Genomic DNA, 15,310 nt, shown 5'->3' on the forward strand with positions numbered 1-15,310 from the left:
AGACGGAAAACATACCTTTGTGATAACCAGGCTTCAATTCTTACCAATATCTTCCAAGGTTGAACAACAAACTGCTTATCAACAATCAAATCACTCGAGGTTAAAATAAGAAATTTCTATCCTATGACTTAGCTTTATAGCACGATCTGGAACAAGAAAGAAGAGTAACCATCCTAAATGCCCTGTAGCCTCCTGTTTATAAATGTGGGGTGTAACACACCATAAACAAGACCCTACCAGACACGAATTTGCAGACAACCCCAAAGACGAACTGCTCTGATACCACTTTGTCACACCCTAACAATGGTAGGGCATGACAGGCACCCAACTCTCATCAGAGTCGAGCGAACCCTCAGACATTCACTCTATCAAAACCTGTTATTTCAAAAAAAAAAAAATTCAAGAACATAAAACTTTTCCAAATAAAAATCATTATCTTTATAGCGATTATAAAAACTTTCAATCAAATAAGTACTTTAAACCAATTAAATCATATAAAATGCACACTCTTTCAAAATTCACAAATGACTCAACTGACATCACTTTGTCGACATCTCGACAAACATACCACAGGACACTGTCTGCAGAAATCTCTAAGAAGTAAACTAAACATTATAAGTCAAGACAAAGCCCTGACATACCCAAAATCATACATATCTATACATTACTTAGCACAGCTCCAGAATGAGGTGGAACTTGTTAATCCCAGCTGACGTCCAAGCATTCTAGCCATAGACTTAACTTTTTGCCAAACAATGCGGGGCGGCATGAACGCAACGCGGCCCCGAGCAAAAGGATGTTAGTACGGACAATGTACTGAGTATGTAAGGTGGTAACAAATCATAATCATAATTTGACTTAGGAAAAAAGAGATCACAATCTAACTCAATACCTGCAGCTTTCACTGGAAGAAACATAAATATGCACACGAAGTCTCAAAACAATCTTTAAGTAAATAATGCAATCCAACACACATGCCGCTTCCGACATGTTAACGAATGGTTCCTTCGGACATTGCTTGGCTAGTATCACAATAGTCCCTTCGGACGGCCGCTTTCGCCATAATAATGATGGCCCCTTCGGGCAGCCGCTTCCGGCTTAATATCACCATCATATCAACACAAACTCAATCCACAAATATCAATTTCAATTCATATCATAAGTCACTAATCAATTCATAACAATCTAGTTATTAGCCTTAGTCTTTTATAAGAAGTTATCAAATTTGTATCTCGCTAGACTTAGGAGGACATACTTCCAGGTTTGAGGGTATAATTGTCATGAAATTCTTACTGTTTATATTCTACTCAATTTCATCTTATTGCCCTACCCAAAGAATAAATGATCATATCAATACAAAGGGATGATACTATGGAATGTAAGCATAAATCGTAAATGAAAGGAAGTAGTAAAATCTCGCACCCCCTTCGGAGTGGTTTTGAAAATCAAAATTTATGTTTCCTTTAGTATAAAACTCATTTCCTCGAAATCATTAGTAAAACCATATACACAACTCAACTTGGCATCTTATCGGTGTTCCCTTCGGGACTTAAGAAGTCAAGGAACTCAGAATATGAGCAACACCAATATAAACATAGGGACATGAGCTCCTACATCTAGAAGTGGATTTGTTATGAGTATCGTCACGTTTGTACTTATGATAGATCATGCCAAAATGAAAGAAGGGATATCCTTAACATACCTCGAAGTCTGTCTAAATATCCAACGTTTACTTCCCGAGCTCGCAAATCTTATATGCCAAGAACTACTCTTCTTCTACCTTACTTCTCTTTGAAGAAATCTCTGATTTGCTAGGATCCGAAGTAACCCGATGTTAGAATCACGTTATCGGTGATCGAAACCACATATGTGTGTGTATTATTGCTGCTCGTTAATGTGACTTGTTGCTCATTATTTGCCAAGTTAATTTCCCCACCTCAACACAAAAGATTTTCTAATTACAAGTGAGAGCTCAAATAGCTTGCTGCATAGAAGTATTACCGTTCCAGCAAAGAGATTTAGTCCCCTTTACTCTTTTCTAATTCACTTAAAGGCAAACTAAAATAATCTCTCTTAATGGTCCATCCAAAAATGTAACATAGTAAGGAAATAAATTATAAGGTCTATGGATACTTTATCACTTTCCATGTGTCATTCATACATGTTAAGTGTTGTTGACTCAAAATTCAACTTAATCCATCCTTGTTTACTTACTTCCACGTGGAAGAAAGTGTCCCACTCAGCACTTGCTCTTTAATTTTATTTAATTCTTTATCTCCGCTACAATCCAACATTAATCCAATTATACACATAATTAATCTCATGATCTCAATTCACTTAAATAATACTCATCTTTAACATACCTCATATACTTCTTATCATGCTCATTTGATATAACACTAATCCATAGCCTCTTTTGGCACGCACAAAATATTATTCTCAATCACCGTCGTCACACCTGTTAAATCCTAAATTATTTCGGGACTTCATTCCTTGTATACACCGAGTTCTTGATTTTCACGCTTGAATATGACCAAATCCTTCGGGCTCGGGTAAATTTGCTCATGTTGGATGGTTCAATTTCCTAGTCCTATGGGATATTATAGCTTGGACCGTATTTCATTCAAATAAATTTTGAACCTCGACGAAACTTATTTTCTCAGATTTGTTTAACTTCTAATCCTTACGATACATCTGTACCATCACTCTAACAACCCATACGCTTGGGAGATAACCTCTTTTTCGTTACTAATGTCATATAACTCACACGCTTTCTAATGCATGAAAACACAGGATGTTACACTAATCTTAACTCTCTAAATGATGTGAATGAACATATTGTTGAAGGGAGTATAAATGATAGCTTTTCCCTAAATGAGCTTAATGAATCTTCTCCTTATGATATGCCTAGTGCTATAATGACAATTGACAATGTAGTTGTTATAGGTGATCCAACACTAGTTGATCCTATTGATGACTATCTTGACTCTTCCTTTGAGTGCAAGTTGTGTCCACCTAGTGTTGATCCTCTTGATATGCGTGTTAGTACATTGTCATGTGAGATGGTAGGACACCCACTAGTTGATCCTAGCGATGACCGAATTGATTTTTCTAGCAAGATCGATTTGCGCCCAACTAGTGTGGTTACTTGTGTTGATCAATTTGTTTGCTATGAAAGTCCACTATTTAAGGAACCTTGTGATGTGCTTAATGACCCTCAATTTAGTGATGATGTTGATATAATTGATCATTTACCTAGTCGTGTACATGAAAGTATTGTGGGAAGTGACCTTTGTCTTTATGAGAGTGGAATTGCATGCTCTGAATCTTTGTTGTTCATAGATGCTCTCTTAAAAGATAATGTCCTATTCGATGATAACATGACTAGTGAGGGTGATATGCATAGTGGTTGGTATTGCAATGTTAAGCATATAGCCACCTTTGGAGGCTATAATGTGTATTGTAATCCACTATGGGATAATGACACTCTTCCCTACGATGGAGATCTTCCTTTAAGGAATTGTGATCAACTTATGGGGAGAGAAAGTGTTAAAAAGGAAGGTGATCTTGTCTAGAAATTGCAAATTCTTCCTTTCATGTTCAACTTCATAATATCCTATTGGATGATTTTATTCTTGAACCTAATAGTAAGGCTACATTGGAGGATGACATAGATGAGGAAGTTATCTTAAGTGATACCTTTCTTTATCACTTGTTTGCATATGATGACGCTCTTATTTATGTTAGGGGTGCGTTGGGGAAGTTACTTGTGGGGTAGTTGGTTGTGTTATTGACCCTAGTAGGTGGCTATACTTCCCATTTGACCCGGATGTTACCTTGTTTGATTTAGGGACACCTTGTTTGGAAAATGAGTTTCCATAGTGCTTCATGTCAAATAGAACCAATGTAGTATTACATACTTCGTATTTTACATCCATTGGTTTTATTACTTCATCCTTATGTCATGAACCTTGGAGGGATCAACTTCTTGATACCTCATGTGTTCCAATGTTATTCATGATTGTTATTGATGTGTGGTTGTACCACAAATTTGTCCATCCTTGTTATGTATGTATGGTTATTACTTTGTGTGCTAACCCTCAATCCTTGAGGAGTATGTTTTCGTATGTCTTCCCTTGGATTTTGCTAGGTTCGGATTCGAGGACAAATCCTTTTGAATAAGGGGAGGATGATACGATCCTACTTAGCACACTTCATTTCAAGACGTACATTCAAGGACGAGATATGAGACATCATGCTCTACAAGCTACATGGAAGATGAGGAAGTCGTTTGAGGCCTTTGGAGGCTCCTACAAGCCACACAAGATGACTTACAATGTATGGAAGGTAGCTTGGTCAAGAAAGAAGTCCAACACTCAAAAGTGGCTAGATGTGCAAAGGGATAGAAACGCAAAAGTGGTCAAACATGCAAAGAAGGGGCATAAATGCAAATGGTCGCAATTGCAAGCTTTGAGGATTGGATGATGGCTATTTGTGCAAGGGAGAGACATTTTGAATTCCAAGCCAACATCCCAACTAGCCAAACAAGGCCCTTACCTCATTAAGGGCAAATATGTAATAGCTAGTTTTCTTCTAATTTCTAGGAGTATAAGTATTAGACTTAGCCTTCATTTTTAGGGGGAGACTTTTGATGTATGATGAATTATGATACTCTAAGTTGAGTGATAGATTGTTAGGTTGATTCTAGGGCTATTTTAGTCAATATGATGGTGGAATCCATTGTTGGTCACCTTTTATGTTCATTGATATTCATGAAGAGATTGCTATTTGTGGATTCAAATTGAATCTCTTGCCTTGAGTGTCAAATAGTAGTGGTTCTTTTAGGATCAGATTCAATTGGAAGGGTCTAAGTTTAATATACTTAGTTTTGTCCATAAATTCGCCCTAATTGGGTCTTACTTTTATCCTCTATTCCTCATCCCCTTTTCTTCGTATCTTTAAATTCTGCGTTTTGGATTGAATTGGTTCTTCCTCAATTCGATTCTTATCATTCCTTCAATTTAGTCATATGATTGTCCACTAACTAGATCATAGGGATCTGAAAAAATCAGAGATTTTAGACTATACTAACAACTTTTTTGTGTTAAGACCAACATAAAAAGATGTTAAATATGATAACATGTCCAACTACATTGTTTAAATTAGGATTAAAATGATTAATTGACTACTTATCCACATTTATGTAGCTACCTCCTTCACTCGACGAACTTGTTGTCACGCAGTAGGTAGTGTATCATGCGCTAGTGTAGTTACAGTACTTTTAACCAAGTCACAAATCTTTTGTCACTACCCAACCCGCTATGACTGGCACCCACACTAACTCCTAGTGGGCGAACCAATACGTTTAACCCTCTACTCATTCAAAGTCCATTTTCACTTAGTCAATTCATTCAATTCGCAATAATTAAATGCAAGATTAAGTCAAAAGTGGTCATACCATAAAACAATAATGTAAATGTGGAAGTCCTAACTATTATAACCCCAAAATTCGAAAGTCACCGTACAAGGACTCTAATCCAAACATGTCTAAGGAATCCATACTGTCTGAAATAAATAAACATCAAATGTCTGGAATGGAAATAGACATTAAATGAAGGAACATCTTCGGGCGGCCTGGCACGGATTAAAGCTCACCCTCAATCTGTCAGCAAACGGCCTTAAGCTAGATATGAGGTTGAGTAGCAGTCTCTGGATCACAATCTGCACTCAAAAAGAATGCAGCAAGGTAGTATCAGTACAAACACTATGTACCGGTAGATATCATAGGCCGACTAAGATTAGTATCTTGCATAAATCATAAAATCAATAAAATAGGCAGACCAGTCAACAACACATAATCAGATAGCCAACACCAAGTCAACTAATGATATTAAAAATCAAGTCCACCAATGATATTAACAATCAAGTCCACCAATGATATTAACAATCAAGTCAACGGAAGCAAGCAATGGAATAAACCGTACAACAACATTCTCACTTACTCAGTCACTGATCACTCGTGCACATACATGCTAATTGGTGTCTTTGCCCAATAGTTATGACCTGCAGGGGACCCATGGTGCACATGTACCCTCGCTCCAGAATCTTACCTCGGATCACGAACCTTTAACTTAGGCCACATTCTCACCCCCTGTCAAATGTGCCCAAAATCTAGGTCACATCCTCACCCCCTTTCAAATGCGCCTTTTCATAGACATATATAAAAATATTGTCATATCACTTTTGATGAGCAATTATCAAGTAGTATATCATTTTCATCAAGAAGATCATATTAATTTCTCACCATAATTGTCATCAAATTACAGATCACCACACATCGAATAATGGCATTTAGCCCACATTATCACTCAATCAATAGCATATAGGAATTCCAGTCACACATTATGCCTGAAGACTAGACATGCTTTCTCCTATCAATCTCATAACGCATACAATCAACTAATCAAAGTCTAACTCAAGTAAATCGTAACCTACCTCGACTGCAGAGCTGGAAAATTGCGAATCACTCCGCTATAGCCTTTCTCTTCCGTAATGCCTCGGAACACTCAAAGTCTAGCAATTAAGATGCTAAATAAGTCACAACACTCTAGTTAACAATATCAATTCAATGAACACCCTTCCACTTTACCCCTTTCTAATGGGTAAATGCTTACTAAGTGTAAATCATCCTAACATTGGCCTTAGCAACCATAAACTATCAATTCATAAGGTTATTCATTCAAGTTAACTCTAACAAGCAGTTCCTATGGTCAAGCTACCATCTTTATGAAACCCTAAGTCTCAATTCACTTGGTTCATGTCTCTAACGGTTCAATTCTTGATTAGAAAGTGATAACCCAAGCCTTTAGATAATAATCACACAATATATTCATAACCCACCAACTATTAAAGGCCTATTAGGTTCTAGGGTTACTAATCCTCAATTCACCATTGTATACCCATTAGAATGATGATAATCTTAGAGATGAATGCGTAATGAAGAAAGGAAGGGTTGAGACTTACCTCTCACGAATATTCTTGCCCTAGCCTTAGAATTTCGCCTTAGGCTCTTGTTGGGAAGTGTTTTGGAGTTTTATGAATAAAGAATTCGAAACTAAGTGTTTAAAACATGGCTTACTGCCCCCATCGACCGCTACGGCGGTAGTTGTGTCCGCTGCGGCGATCTCGCTATAGCGGGCAAGGGCCCGCTGTAGCGGACATCCACTTAAAGCTCACTTCCGTTGTGGCGAGCACGGACCCGCCATAGCGCAAGCGGTACATAGGTCCAGTGTGATACAATCGAATTGGGGAAGAACCAATTCAATCCAAAAATGCAGAATTTAAAGACACGAAAAAAAGGGGATGAGAAAAGAGGATAAAAGCAATACCCAATTAGGGTGAATTTATGGGCAACCTTGGATATATTAAATCCAACACCTCCCAATCTAATTCAATCCTAAAAGAACCTATACTATTTGAAATCAAGGCAAGAGTGATTCAAATGAATCCTCAAATGAACAACTCTTCATGAAATCAATGGAATTAAAGGTTCAAAGACCAACAATGGAATCCACCATTAAATCTACTAAACTAAGCAAAACCCTAGCTAAACAAACTATGATAATCATATCATCACTCAAATATTCATCATCAAAATCTATGTAATGAAATGAAAGACAAGCTATATATGCAAGCTAAGTAAAGAAGACTAATAGGCAATTACAATGCTACCCTTAATGAAGTAAGGGCCTTGTTTGGCTAGTCTTCTTAAGCAGCTCTTCAATTCAAGAATTGGCCTTCAATGGCTAAACACGCCCCTCCTTGCATAGATAGCCCTCTAATCAACCTTGCATGCATGGACTTCTTGCAATCATAACCCTCCTTGCGCAAAGTAGCCACTTGCACAAATAGCCCTTTGCGCAAATAGCCATCTTCCGGCATTGAATCACCCAAGCTTGCAATTATAGCCACTTTAAGAGGCAAGCCTTGGGCCTTGGACTCTTGACCTCTTCTCCCATGCTATCTCCCATAGCTTGAAGGCCCTCCAATTACTCTATTTAAATGCTCCCAAAGCTTCATCCTCCATGATTCCGCTTCCAACACAAATCCTAGGAGAACTTTGAGTAGTTGAGTCATTTGTGCCATTTAGGATCATATCACAGTGTCTGCCATAGCAGACACCCCCCTTTCTCTTCCCCTCACGGCAGCGACCGATCCTTCGCTGGGACTCGCTGCAGCGGAACTTTTTCCACCGCAGCGACAACCCAAACCAGTGAGCTCGATTTTCTCACCAATTTTTCTCTCTACCGCACAACACTTCATCCGAGGCCTTACAAACACAAACAAAACATGCACATTAATGTAAAACACCATATGGACTCACCCGTGGCCTCGAAATCCCCAACGGAGGTCTAATTTCCTACGTCACCCCTCAATGGACTCAACACAACCAAACAATAATCACAAACAAGCCAAGTTTTCAATTCTTAGACTTCTACATTGTGTTTCTATCAGCTCGTTCTACCTTTGGAGAGGCTCTATTGGAAGGGTGATCCTAGATTTTCCATAACGACCGGGAAGTCATTACATCAGATACCAATTAAAACACCGTTCGTCCCCGAACGGACAAGGATAAGGAATCTAGGAAAAACGGTACCTGTCCCGGCGAAAAGTTGAGCATACTTGCTATGCATATCCGATTCTGTTTCCCAAGTAGCTTCCTCAATTGGGCGATTCTTCCACTGAAATTTCATGGAGGCTATTTCCTTCGACCTCAACTTGTGAACCTCTCTATCTAAGATAGCAATAGGCTCTTTCTCATATGTCATGTTCTTATTTAGTAAAATCGAATCCCAAAGGATTATGTACCAACCATCGCCATGATACTTCTTCAACATCCAAACGTGAAATACTAGATGAACACCTGATAAGCCCAGAGGTAAAGCTAACTCATAAGCTACCTCCCCCACACGCTTGAGAATCTAAAATGGCCTAATAAATCTTGGGCTAAGCTTGCCCCTCTTCCCAAACCTCATCACACCCTTCATGGGTGAATTTTTCAAATGAACTTGTTCTCCCTCCATAAACTCATGATCTGGGACCTTTTGATATGCATTCTCCTTTTGCCTACTCTGTGCTGCTAAAATCTTAGCTTGAATCACCTTCACCTTCTCTAATGACTCTCTCAGAAGGTCCGTACCCCAAGGTCTCACCTTAAACGCATCGAACCAACCAATAGGAGACCTACATCTCCTCCCATACAAAGCCTCAAATGGAGCCATGTCGATGCTCGAGTGGTAGCTATGTTATACGCTAACTCTGCAATGGTAAGAACTGATCCCAGTGACCACCAAAATCTATCACACAAGCCCGAAGCATATCCTCAAGAACCTGAATAGTCCGCTCGGACTACCCGTCAGTCTGAGGGTGAAACGTTGTGCTAAGGTCCAACCTAGTGCCCAACTCGTCCTGTAGAGTCCTCCAGAAGTTCGATGTAAAAGTAGTGCCCCTGTCAGAGATGATGGAAACCAGAACCCCATGCAATCGAACCACCTCCCTGATGTACAACTTGGCTAACTTCTCTGCATTATACGTTACCTGGATAGGAAAAAAAATGAGCAGACTTAGGCCTCATTTGTTTTCATTAAGATTAAGACGTCTGAATCTGAATGCACATCTGAATAATTAAGATGTTGTCTCTAGATCTGAACACTAAATCATTAAGACTGTTTGTTTTTGAACATCTAAATGTGCATAGTGCATTTATTTAAACATAATAAATATACAATTCAAATAAAAAGTAACTAAATATTAGAAAATAAATACAAATTTAATAAAATAAAAAATTTATTTGATAAAAAAATGAATCATTTATGTTTGCTAGTAATAATATTTGTAGTGGTGGTGGGTGGGGGTTTTTAGGGATAGGGTTTTGGGGGGGGGGGGAGGGTTGATAGGTGGGGGTGGATGGTGGTGGTGCGGTGGGTCTGAGGGTAGGTTGGGGGTGCTTGGGGGTTAAGGGAGGTGCGTGGGAGGGGTTAAGGGTGGGTGGTGGGAGGGGGTGGAGCTGGTGGTAAAAATTATCCGTACAAAATACCTCTTAATGATATTAAGACTTTGTTCTAGATCATAATGATTAATACCTATTCAGACCAAATAAGTGCTTAGATCTTAATGTCAACAAATGCACTTAATGACCTAAGGTCTGAACCATTCAGATTCAGACCTCCATTAAGTGCAAACAAATGAGGCCTTAGTCAACCTGTCGACAATAACCCATATAGAATCAAACTTCCCCAACGTCTTTGGAAGACCAACCACGAAATCCATTATTATTCTTTCCCACTTCCACTCAAGAATGGGCATCCTTTGAAGTGTACCCCCAAGTTTCTGATGTTCATACTTCACCTGTTGGCAGTTCAAACACTGAGCAATAAACTCCACTATGTCACGCTTCATCCTAGCCCACCAGTAATGTTGTCTCAGATCTCGATACATCTTAGTAGCGCTAGGATGAATGGAATACCTCAAATTGTAAGCCTCTGCTAGAATAGTCTTGATCAAATCACCGACACGTGGCATGCAAACTCGTCCCTTAATTCGCAACACCTCCTCTTTATCGATCAAGGCCTCTTTGGCCTCACCACACAACACCTTGTTACGAATTTTACACAACTTAGCATCCTCAAACTGTTTAGCCTTAATCTGCTCCAGAAACGCTCAACACAAGCTAACACTCTGCCCATGCTAGACATATCCAGTCTCATAAAACTGTTAGCTAGAGTCTGAACCTCTCTAGCTAATGGATGCTCCGAAGAGATCAAACGAGCCAGACTTCCCATACTATTTGACTTCCTACGCAACGCGTCGACCACCACATTCGCCTTACCAGGATGATATAGAATGGTAATGTCATAATCCTTCAGCAACTCCATCCATCTCCACTGCCTAGAGTTCAGATCCCTCTGAGTGAACACATGCTGTAAGCTGCGATGATCAGTGTACACCTCACAACGGACACCATACAAGTAGTGCCTCCAGATTTTCAGCGCAAACACCACTGCTGCTAATTCCAAGTCATGAGTAGGATAGTTCTTCTCATGCACTTTCAACTGTCTAGAAGCATAAGCAATCACCTTCTTTTCCTGCATCAAAATAGCACCCAAACCAGAGCGTGAAGCATCACAATAAACAACAAAATTCTTGCCCTCCACGGGCAATGCTAGAATAGGAGCTGTTGTCAACAGGGTCTTGAGCTTTTGAAAGCACTCCTCACACTCGTCAGACCACTAAAATAGTACCTCTTTCTAAGTCAGGCGGGTCAACTGAGAAGCAATAGAGGCAAACCCCTTCATAAACCGATGATAGTAACTAGCCAGACCCATAAAACTACGGATTTCGATCATTGAGGTGGGCCTAGACCAATCCCTGACTGCCTGAACCTTCTTCGGATCCACCATAATACCCTTCTTCGAAATTATATACCCCAAGAAGGACACAGAAGTCAACCAAAATTCACACTTGTAGAACTTAGCATACAATTTCTTTTCCCGCAATACTCCAAGAGCAATCCTCAAATGTTTCTCATGATCCTCCTCACTTCGACCATACACCAGGATATCATCAATGAACACTATCACAAAAGAATCTAAATATGGCTTAAAAACACTGTTCACCAAATCCATGAACACAGCTGGGGCATTAGTAAGCCCGAAAGACATAACCAAGAACTCATAGTGTCCATACCTGTTCCTGAAGGATATCTTAGGAACATCTTCTGCCCGAATCTTTAACTGGTGATACCCTGACCTTAAGTCAATTTTGGAGAACACAGAAACTCCCGGAAGCTGATCAATGTTTCAGATAATAACCTTATTCAGTTGATGATAATCAATACACATGCGCATAGACCCGTCCTTCTTTTTAACAAACAACACGGGAGCACCCCAAGGAGAGGCACTCGGGCAAATAAATCCCTTACCCAAGAGATCTTGCAACTGTTTTTTCAATTCCCTTAACTCTGCTGGCGCCATCCTATAGGGTGTAATAGAGATAGGACTAGTCCCTGGGTCTAAATCAATCCAGAAGTCAATGTCACGATGAGGTGGCATACCTGGTAATTCCACAGGAAACACATCCGCAAACTTGCGTACCACTGGAATTGAATCAATAGGTGGAGTATCTACACTGGTATCACGGATATGTGCCAAATAAGCTAAACAACCCCTCTCTACTAGCTTTTTAGCACGAATGAAGAATATAACTTTCTTAGGGAGGGGACTAAGCTTACCTTTCCACTCAAGTCTAGGTACCCCAGGCATAGCTAAGGTAACTATTTTAGAGTGACAATCTAGAATCGCATAATGCGGGGACAACCAACTCATGACCAAGATGACATCAACGTCTACCATATCTAGGATCATTAAATCCGTCCAAGTACTATACCCCATAAATATAAAAGCGCAAGAACGGTAAACTCTATCTACTACCACCGAATCCCCGACCAGAGTAGATACATGGATAGGCGCATCAAGTGTATTACAAATCACATCCAAACCCACAGCAAAATATGAAGACACGTATGAAAAGTTAGAACCCGGATCAAATAAAATAGAAGCCATCCGGTCATAGACTGAGATAGTACCTGTGATGACTGCATCGGAGGCCTCAGCCTCGGGTCTAGCTGGGTAGGCCTAAAAGTGACCGCGCCCTCCTTTAGCATATGAACCATTGCGATTACCCTATCCAGTCTGAGCCCCGCCCCTACTGGGCTGCTGTCCACCTCTGCCTGCCTGAGATTCACCTCAGTTAGGCTCAAAGCTACCCCTACCCGCGGGGTGGCCGCCCTGCCCTGCCTGTACACGGTCCTTGCCTCCTCTATCTGGTGCGAACGGAGCTCTGGGAGCCTGATACTGAGTCCCCTAACCACCCTGTCTGAGTCTGGGGCAAAACCTCTTAAAATGCCCTCGCTCACCACACTCGTAACAAGAACAGTCTAGCGTAGGCCGCTGAACAAAAGCTGATAAAGTGGTATAACCCCCATGCCCTGGGTAGCTAGGTTGTACACCCCCATGATGACCCGAAGAATAATGACTGGCCCCTGATGGGCTCCCAACAGACACCTGCATAGCGGACTGAACCGGACGCCCTGAATACACCTGAGAACTCTGCCCCCTAGAGAAGGAGCTGCTGAAATTTCCACCCCTTCGGGCCTTCTTCTCTGCCTGCTTTGAATGACTCTCCTGTCTAATCCCCTCATCAACACGGACATGTTCCACTACCTCCTGGAATGAAGCCCCAGCGGCTACAAGCTGAAGAGCTGATAGTTGAAGTGCAGTGTTCAATACTTTCACAAAACGTCTGATCCTTTCCTCCTCAGTAGGCAACAACTGAAGAGCATATCGGGACAAGAAATGAAAACGGGACTCATAAACAGCAACAGATGACTTCCCTTGATCAATATTACCAAACTTGTCCTTCTTCCTGTCCCTTAAAGTATGTGGAACATGCTTCTCCAGAAACACTGAATAGAAGCAACCCAAGTCAACGGAGGTGACCCAGCTGGCCTGCACTCCACATATGCCCTCCACCACAACTTGGCATTACCCAAAAACTGAAAAGTCACAAACTCAACACTATACTTATCAAAAGCCCCCATATTATGGAGCCTATCATGACAATCTATAATGAACTCGTACGCAAACTCTGACTCAGTACCATAGAAAACCAGAGGCTTCATCTTAGTGAACTTTCAAAATAAATCATGCTCCTCACCGGTCATTACCGGCCCTGTAACTGGTCTCGAAAATGCCTCGAAACTTGACACTTCATCCAAACGAGGAGCCACGACTATGGTGTCACGCCCCAACCTAGGGGTATGGCCTACACGCAACACCCGAAGGGCCGAGCAAACCAACTGTGATATCTGAACTCTGTAACATGAATCATAGGCCGACAAGGCCGCTGAATAACAATTGTAAGAAGTATATTACATCAACGTGCAAGGGGAAAAGGCCCAACAACACATATATGCATAACTAGGGCGGACAAGGCCGCAACCAAGAAAGACAACTAGTCATAAGGCTGGCAAGGCCAAACACAACACCTGTACACTGACAGATAGTCTGTAAGCCTCTAAGAGCACTAATATGCATTAACTGAATGGGACAGGGCCCCGACATACCCATAGGCATACTCATAATATATATACATGCATGCATTCCTACTCAAGACTCTGACCAACAACTCTAGAGAAATGGAGTGCAACAACCAACCACTGAACATCTGGTACCCCACCGGGAAATGTACACCAATCCATCTACCTATACCTATGGGTATGATCACGGGGCTGAAAGAGAAGAAAATCCTTCTATGAACCTTCTATAATAACCAGCCAAACCCAAGAAACTACGTATTTTTGTTGGTTTCGTGGGCTTTGGCCAATTCTTTACAGCTTCAATCTTTTGAGCATCCACTCTAATGCCTTCATCTGAAATAATATGACTAAAAAAAGCCACAGAGTTCAACCAGAACTCACACTTGGAGAACTTGGCATAAAACTCTCTGTCTCGAAGAACGCTAAGCACTGCTCGTAGATGTTCTGCATGTTCAGCCTCCGATGATGAATAAACCAAAATCTCATCTATAAACACAATCATGAATAGATCTAGGAAGGGCCTGAATACGCGCATCAAGTCCATGAACACAGCTGGAGTATTAGTTAAACCGAACGACATAACATGAAACTCATAGTGCCCATATCTAGTTCTAAATGCCATTTTCGGGATGTCTTCCTCCTTCACCCTAACCTAATCATACCCCGATCTCAAGTCTATCTTCGAGAAGTATTTCAGGATCTCAATCCTCGAAAGTGGATATGTATTCTTTATAGTCACCTTATTAAATTACCTATAATCAATACACATTCACATGGAGCCATCTTTATTTCTTACAAACAACACCGAAGCTCCCCACGACGATGTACTAGGTCTAATAAAGCCTTTCTCAAGTAGATCCTTCAATTGTTCCTTCAAATCCTTCAAATCTGCAGGTGCCATTCTATAAGGGGGAATAGACATGATACGATCCGGAATGGCTCAAGTGCTCAATTTTATCCAACAGCTTGTGCTAGAAGCGGAGACAAGGACTCTCAAGCTTTAGAAGCCATGTTTATGGAGAATGAAGCTATGGAAGCACTTAAAGGGAGTCATTGGAGGGCCTTCAAGCTATAGGAGATAGCATGGAGGAAGAATTCAAGAGACCAAGAGTCCAAGGCCCAAGGCTTACCTCTTAAAGTGGCTACAATTGCAAG

The 15,310-nt window shown here is 40.7% G+C and overlaps 1 protein-coding gene across 1 annotated transcript; it reads right to left on the minus strand.

The window, feature by feature from the left end:
* Window positions 1-9,408: 9,408 nt before the first annotated feature.
* On the minus strand, window positions 9,409-13,738 carry LOC132048921 (uncharacterized). Its single transcript, XM_059439602.1, has 7 exons — window positions 13,606-13,738; window positions 12,974-13,522; window positions 11,937-12,181; window positions 11,746-11,846; window positions 11,376-11,667; window positions 10,408-10,704; window positions 9,409-9,597 (listed from the first exon to the last, which is right to left on the minus strand). The coding sequence occupies exons 1-7, from the start codon at window positions 13,736-13,738 to the stop codon at window positions 9,409-9,411; spliced, it is 1,806 nt and encodes a 601-aa protein (XP_059295585.1).
* Between the last annotated feature and the right edge of the window lie 1,572 nt (window positions 13,739-15,310).

Source organism: Lycium ferocissimum, chromosome 3 (genome assembly GCF_029784015.1).
Source record: "Lycium ferocissimum isolate CSIRO_LF1 chromosome 3, AGI_CSIRO_Lferr_CH_V1, whole genome shotgun sequence".
Classification (NCBI taxonomy): domain Eukaryota; kingdom Viridiplantae; phylum Streptophyta; class Magnoliopsida; order Solanales; family Solanaceae; genus Lycium; species Lycium ferocissimum.

What these genes read in the sequence shown, in the direction of transcription:
- LOC132048921 (XM_059439602.1), bottom strand. Translation starts at nt 13,738, where the DNA reads ATGAAGCCTCTGGTTTTCTATGGTACTGAGTCAGAGTTTGCGTACGAG. An exon ending in AAGATATCCTTCAGGAACAG is followed by an intron (nt 11,668 to 11,745) that starts GTATGGACACTA and finishes TTTGGTGAACAG; the next exon opens with TGTTTTTAAGCCATATTTAG. An exon ending in TCCGTAGTTTTATGGGTCTG is followed by an intron (nt 10,705 to 11,375) that starts GCTAGTTACTAT and finishes TTTCTGGAGCAG; the next exon opens with ATTAAGGCTAAACAGTTTGA.